Here is a 7,495-nt window from a genome sequence, read left to right on the forward strand (position 1 = left end):
CACCCAACATCCCAATCTGCATCCGCACGGCCGCACACACGCATCCCCCTCCCGAGAGAGCGCGAGCGAATTTTCTCTCGGGGTCGGCCGGGGGCTCATCCGCGCGCGCGTGCATGGGTGTCGTCTACCTCTCCCCAAGAATCACATCGCAATCCGACTCGTCGCCGGTGATGCTTACACGAGAGAAAATCTAGAGCAACCAGCCGCCCGCCCGCCCGCCTCGCAGTCGATCGTGTCACCTCACCCTCGAGAGATTCTCTCCTCCATCTATCCAACGACAAGAGCCCCCTTTTAAGACCAAGGAGGAGAGGAGTTCCCCCAAACACTTCAGTTACCTTACCGTCCGTCATTCATGGAGTCGTCGTCGTCCGCGGCAGCCGTCGAGACGGCCGTCACGGTGCCGCCGCCGTCGACATTCGACGTGTCCAGGCGGCCGGACACGGCCGGGCTCGTGCTCAACAGCCCCCGGCCGCCGAGCCTGCGCGAGGAGCTGGTCGGCGTGGTCGGCAAGGCGTTCCGCCCGCACGGGAGCGGCCGCCGGCCGCCGCGGTGGGCGTGGGCCCTGGCCGCGCTGCAGGCCGTGTTCCCGGTGCTGCAGTGGGGGAGGAGCTACACGCTCAAGTCCTTCCGGAGCGACGTCATGGCCGGCCTCACCCTCGCCAGCCTCGGCATCCCGCAGGTACGCGCGCGCCACCGCCCAACGCCACCGCTGACGCCATACGCCATACGCGCGCGCTTCAGTTTTCTCTCCTCTTCCACGTACTAGCAACAGATTGCTAGCTTTTTGACCAGCATAGCATGCACCGCTGACATCAACAAGGAACATTAATTCAGTTTTTGCCTAGACATACCATGATGCTGAGAGTAATTAATCCGCTGCGTGCAGAGCATTGGATACGCCAACCTCGCCAAGCTGGACCCGCAGTATGGCCTTTGTAAGCATCACAAACCCGCCAGCTTTTCCTCCCTAAAATCTCCGGAAATCATTCGCATCGCCATGTTTTGTTTCGTTCGCACCGTGCTGTGCTGATGAATTCTTGTTGGCACGACGACGGACGTGACATGTGTGGTGGCGGCATGGGCAGACACGAGCGTGGTGCCGCCGCTGATCTACGCGGTGATGGGGACGTCGAGGGAGATCGCCATCGGGCCGGTGGCGGTGGTGTCGCTGCTGCTGTCGTCCATGGTGCAGAAGGTGGTCGACCCGGCCGCGGACCCCGTCACCTACCGCACGCTCGTCTTCACCGTCACCTTCCTCGCCGGCGTCTTCCAGGTCTCCTTCGGCCTCTTCAGGTACGTGCAGTTGTTTACCGTGTTTATCTTTGAAAAGTTGACCGAGTGTGTGTGTGTGTGTGTGACTGCACTGCAATACTGCATGCAGGCTGGGGTTCCTGGTGGACTTCCTCTCGCACGCGGCCATCGTGGGGTTCATGGGCGGCGCCGCCATCGTCATCGGGCTGCAGCAGCTCAAGGGCCTCCTCGGCCTCTCCCGCTTCACCAACAGCACCGACGTCGTCGCCGTCGCCAAGGCCGTCTTCTCCGCCCTCCACGACCCAGTGAGTGTCCATCTCCGACGATAACCCTAAACTTACCATATGAATTTCACCGTGCGGGCGGGCCTCCCAGTGATCGTCAACCAACCAGCCGTTGTCACATCAGTCTGCAAGCTTAAAATCCACAAGATTTACTACTCCAGCGCCACACTTTTACTCCCTTCGTAAAGAAATACTCCATCCGTCCGAAAATACTTGTCGAACAAATGAATGTATCTAGACGTATTTTTAGTTCTAGATACATCCATTTTTATCCATTTCTTCGACAAGTATTTCGGGACGGAGGGAGTATAAGAAAGCGGTGATCTAAACGTTGTTATATTCCTTCACAGAGGCACCAACACCACAGGACTGAGTGACGCGCGCGGTAACAAGATTTAACGGATAATGGAACAAAATAAAGCCGTTTAAGTCACCATAAACGTCGCTCTCTTGTCTGCTTTACTCATTATATGCTATACTCAGTTGGACTTATTAGATGGTTGGGAGGCTTCAAAAAAGGGATGGTCGAGGTGCCACCAAAACTTATTATGCCAGATAGAAATGCTCGTCCCTATCGTCGTCTTCTCCGCAACATGCCGCATGATATTGGTGGCAAGGGACAAATGCCGTCTTAATTTCCCAGGCGCCCCGTGACACGCACAAGAATACAAGCACCATCACCATAGCACAAGCAAATAGCAAACCCTTTTCTCGGTTGGGCCCTTTCGGAGTTGTCGCCAACAAGAACAAGAATCCCTGTTAATTATAGCTCGCATCTGGTTGAGAATCCAGTGCTTGATTACCGCCCTGTTCGGAATCTCTCCCGTCGCTCCACTCCGCGGAGCTCCAGGAGCTCGGTTTGAGCTGCTCCGTGGAAATAAGCTGCAGTTTCCTCCGCTCCGGGAGCGCAGTCCAGGGAGCGGAGAGGAACCGAACAGGCCCTACATCGACTGTTTTCTGACAGGGCTTAATTAGACCGACTAAAATGTTAGAACAGTAGACCTCAGTCCTGATGGAGCAGAGATCTCCTCTCGTTAGGTAATGGTATTAGTGTCAAAAACGCTTTTATATTATGGGACGAAGGAAGTATAAGAGAGATATTGACCGAACAGGTCTCGTGAACAGAGCACAATGGTCAATAGGTAGAAGAAGCCTAGAGCTAAAGACAATTTAGTCTGTCCGAACCCTTGGAATGATTATGCAACTTGGCAGTAAGATTTAATGGACCAAGAACATGACCACATGCATGCATAGTACTACTGTTTTTACTGTTTTGGAACCCACTGTTCGGGCATGCTCCCTCCGTTCGGAATTACTTGTCGCAGAAATGGATGTATCTAGATGTATTTTAGTTCTAGATACATCCATATCCGAGACAAGTAATTCCGACTCTGCTACTGTCTGACTGTGTCTAATCTGACTTGTTCTGTCCAATCGATGGCAGTGGCACCCGGGCAACTTCTTCATCGGCTGCTCCTTCCTCATATTCATCCTCGCCACACGATTCATCGTAAGAAGAAGAAACAAATTAACCCCGATATCTCCAGTCACTTCATTCAGTGGATCGGAGATGCTTACGATATATATGCTGGAATCACTGACTGCAGGGGAGGAAGTACAAGAAGCTCTTCTGGCTGTCGGCGATCTCGCCGCTGCTCTCCGTCATCCTGTCCACGGCCGCCGTCTACGCCACCAAGGCCGACAAGCACGGCGTCAAGATCATCCGCGAGGTGCACGCCGGCCTCAACCCGAGCTCCGTCAAGCAGATCCAGCTCAACGGCCCCTACACCACCGAGTGCGCCAAGATCGCCGTCATCTGCGCCGTCATCGCGCTCACCGTAACCATCATCATCATCATCACACACAAAATTCAGCAGGTGTTTGGAGAAATGCAGGCTTGACCGAGCAAGTTTTCAGGAAGCCATTGCCGTGGGGCGATCTTTCGCCACGATAAGAGGGTACAAGCTCGACGGGAACAAGGAGATGATCGCCATGGGCTTCTCCAACGTCGCCGGATCTCTATCCTCCTGCTACGTCGCAACAGGTGATCGATCGATGCCTGTAAATCCTCCGGAAAGAAACAAAATGTATCGTGTCTGACGGACAGGCGTGTTTGCTTGCAGGCTCCTTCTCCCGGACCGCCGTCAACTTCAGCGCCGGCGCCAGGTCGACGGTGTCCAACATCGTCATGGCCGCCACGGTGTTCATCGCCCTGGAGTTCTTCATGAAGCTCCTCTACTACACGCCCATGGCGGTGCTGGCCTCCATCATCCTCTCGGCGCTCCCGGGGCTGATCGACATCCGAGAGGCCTGCAACATCTGGAGGGTCGACAAGATGGACTTCCTCATATGCCTCGGCGCGTTCCTCGGCGTGCTCTTCGGGTCCGTCGAGATCGGCCTCGGAGTCGCGGTAAATACCGATCGATCGACATTGCCTTTGCTCTGAATGATCGACTGAATCATACCTACATACATTCATGATAGTATCTTCCAGCAGTTCTCTGACATTCTTAGGGCTGACCCGAATGCAGCTTGCCATATCGTTTGCAAAGATCATCATCCAGTCCCTCCGGCCTCAGGTGGAGGTTCTGGGCAGGCTGCAAGGGACAAACACCTTCTGCAGCGTCAGGCAGTACCCCGTGGCGTGCCGGACACCGGCCGTGCAGGTCATACGCATCGATACGTCCTTCCTCTGCTTCATCAACGCGACTTTCATCAAAGAGAGGTACCAACCAATGTGATCAAAGAAAGTTAACCTGGCATTGTGTGAAGTTCGATGTGAGTGCTCATATGTATAGGTGTTGTTGATTCAGGATCATGGAATGGGTGAGGGCAGAAGTGGACACATCCAATGAGAAGGTCAGGGAAAGGGTGCACTCAGTTGTTCTTGACATGTCAAGTAAGCATCTACAGAGAAGTTTTATACTAAGTGCTAAACAGATACTGAACATTCCAAAGACATATATCTGATTCATTCATGCTTCTGGTCTGCAGATGTGGTGAACATTGACACTTCTGGACTTGTGGGACTGGAGGAAATTCACAAGGAGCTTGCGTCTCTGGGCATACAGGTGAAGTGATTTACTGATGAGCATCAAATTGTAGCTTTGTCCAAAAAAAAAGATCTCCAAGTTATTACTAGTCAAAATATCTCACTCTTGGTGTTAAAAAAATTGTCTGCAGATGGCCATTGCCAGCCCAGGATGGCAGGCAATTCAGAAGATGAAGCTGGCACACCTTGTTGACAGGATAGGGGAAGAATGGATTTTCCTGACAGTAGGTGAAGCAGTGGAAGGGTGTCTAACTGCACACAAGGGCAGTGCTATGGAGTGTTGAGTGTATGCTAGTAGAAATAACACCATTTGCTGTGGATTTGTATCAAGTGAACATGGTTTGCATAGCTCCGCAAATGCTTTACAAACAGTAACAAACGCAACAATGACAGTATGTATGTTCCGTAGAAATCAAACGCATTTAACTGAAGTGGTATACAGTCGTCTTTTTGTGACTATACTCACTTAAAATCTATATATGTATCTATTTCATATTCCACTATGTAGTGTAAGAATAACTTTGGATATTGGTTGTTGGATTGAGCCGATCCGTCAGCGGAGAGGCGGCAAATCCCAGCACCATGGGCCGTTGGATATCTTCTTCACCACGCAAGAATCTTCCACAAGTACTATTCATAAGATTTCATGGTTGGCCTTAAACACATTGCACAATATGTGCAAACATCAGAACAAAAGGAATTCTCATTTGTTGCAGAATCTTGCATACTTTAATTCTCCAAATTGATTTTCTTCTACAATAATCACCGTTCATATTTACTTTATGGGTTACAATGCACAGTGTGCGTAAATCACGAAACGTAGGCACTGCTCTTATGTGCTAGACTATTCCATACTTTAGTTTCCTCGTGCTTTTCTTCTTCTAGAAACATTGCCATTAATTAATTTGTACTTAACAAAAATTCTTTTGGCTAATGGCATGACAACACCTTAACTACATTTATATTTGGAGATGCAGGTGTAGTTATTCTTACAGTTATCTACACAAAATTGTAATTTAAAATATTTAAAGGAAATGTGCTACACATATACTCCCTCCGTCCCAACTAAAGCGACTCAATTTTATACGAACTTTGTACTAAAGTTAGCACAAAGTTGAGTCACTTATTTTGGGACGGAGGGAGTATTTCACATGAGTGTTTTATGTAATATATATATACCATATATACAATTATTGAATACTGTTAGCTATAGTTTGATCTTCGATGGAATGCAATACAAGAATTAAATCTGCATCTTGAACCATATCGAGTCGTGCGGCCCGGATCAACCCAATATAGTTTCGTTCGTTCATCCCAGCCCACCCTTGTACTCAGGTCACCTCCCGACCGGCCTACATTGTATGCAACTTTACACAAGAAACGACATTCTGAAGGTCACTGAAGACTGAACACATTTCTCGCGCATGCTTCTCGCCTGAATTTTTTGGGGTTGACCCTTGGATCCAATTAAGCGGTGAAAGGAACGCGTCATGCTTGGCAACCTTGATTCCACAGCGAGTGGACGCGCCACCTTGGCTTCAAGTTGCATTTGCACAATGTGGTATATTCTTCAACGTGCCCACTCAACTATTTTCGCGTGTCATATATATGATCCACTCTACCTAGGCAGTATCTTTGCCGTGCCTTTGGGGTTGCATAATGCCCCTTCCGGACCCTCTGGAAAAAGGAATGACACTGCAAAAAAATGCTGTTAGTTGGTCGCACGGGGTGCCATTCGTTTCGTTTAATCGATAAGTCAACTTATTATATCCAAACAAAGAACCATTCAGTGTTGGTGAATGCTCCTTCATTACTTTGTAGGTGAGAAGTATCGATGGTATGTTGTCTATCTGGCATGTACAACATCACCAAGGTTAATTAGAGGCACAAGTGATGTCATCATCCTATAACTATGCGTGTTATCATCCTATGGTTAGGTGAATCCTATCTAACTTATTTTTCTGGGAGGTGAGCAATCATATTGTTCTTCTTTGAAGCTCAAGAGTCAAGAATCCACTCATTTCATATTAATATTTCTTCATAAAACTGGAGCATTTGTCCTTGTATGCAATCAAATTTTCATATGCTTCTTCTCTGAAGCTCAAGAATTCACTCATTTTATATTCATAATTTCTTCATATTCACTTATATATATGTATATATATATATTGAACTGGCTATACAGAAAGCAAGTGATGGCTGCTTCTCCTTTCCAGAATGCTGGCATCACAATTCTCACTCATGTAGTCATGTCATTAAATCATCAACAGTTGGAGTTCTGACCTCTGCAATGCTGACAGTGTTTTTCCACTAGCAGCTCTAGCACGGTCCATTATAAACAATGATGCCACCAGAATATGTTCATGCATTCTTGCACGTTACTTTCATCGAGGCGGTGAAAATCCAATGCTAAGTCTCAGTTGGACGATGAACGAATTGAGTGTCTAGGATAAACTTGGGAGACATTTGAAATCCCTTTGAGCCGAAAAACAGAGGATTTGCACCCTGCATTTTCCATCACACATTTAAGCTGTAGCTGAAGCTTTGCGGTGCACTCGAAGCACACATGCAGAGCCAAAGAAACTCATCGTTGTCAATTCAATTATCAGAATGCGGTGAGCCCCCTGTGCACACTGAATGTGTTACTTTAGAGTAAATGAGTAATAATAGGTGGCTCTTCCAAATGTGCCGGCTTCTTTCTTGGGCAATACTGCCCAACATGAACCAAGAGCACTGCAGATGACACCATGTATGGCCAGCATACAGCGGTCAAACTCACCTGAAGCACCCAAGATTCAAGCCCACTCGGTGCTACTCACCTGAAACCTTGGAGGCCGTGACCCCTACTCCCCAAGCAACTGTGTTTTCTTCTTTTAGGATTTTCAAATGTAGTGGATGTTTTCAGGTA

General features: G+C 48.7%; 1 protein-coding gene across 1 annotated transcript; it reads left to right on the plus strand.

Annotated features, from left to right (window-relative positions):
• The first annotated feature begins 352 nt into the window (after positions 1-352).
• LOC119284799 (low affinity sulfate transporter 3-like) lies at positions 353-5,087 on the plus strand. The gene is made up of 12 exons (XM_037563960.1): positions 353-679; positions 887-935; positions 1,086-1,293; positions 1,382-1,556; positions 2,980-3,045; positions 3,143-3,373; positions 3,453-3,579; positions 3,659-3,945; positions 4,067-4,260; positions 4,349-4,434; positions 4,530-4,606; positions 4,719-5,087. The coding sequence occupies exons 1-12, from the start codon at positions 353-355 to the stop codon at positions 4,869-4,871; spliced, it is 1,980 nt and encodes a 659-aa protein (XP_037419857.1). The 3' UTR covers positions 4,872-5,087.
• The last annotated feature ends 2,408 nt before the right edge of the window (positions 5,088-7,495 follow it).

Source organism: Triticum dicoccoides, chromosome 4A, assembly GCF_002162155.2.
Source record: "Triticum dicoccoides isolate Atlit2015 ecotype Zavitan chromosome 4A, WEW_v2.0, whole genome shotgun sequence".
In the NCBI taxonomy this organism is placed as follows: domain Eukaryota; kingdom Viridiplantae; phylum Streptophyta; class Magnoliopsida; order Poales; family Poaceae; genus Triticum; species Triticum dicoccoides.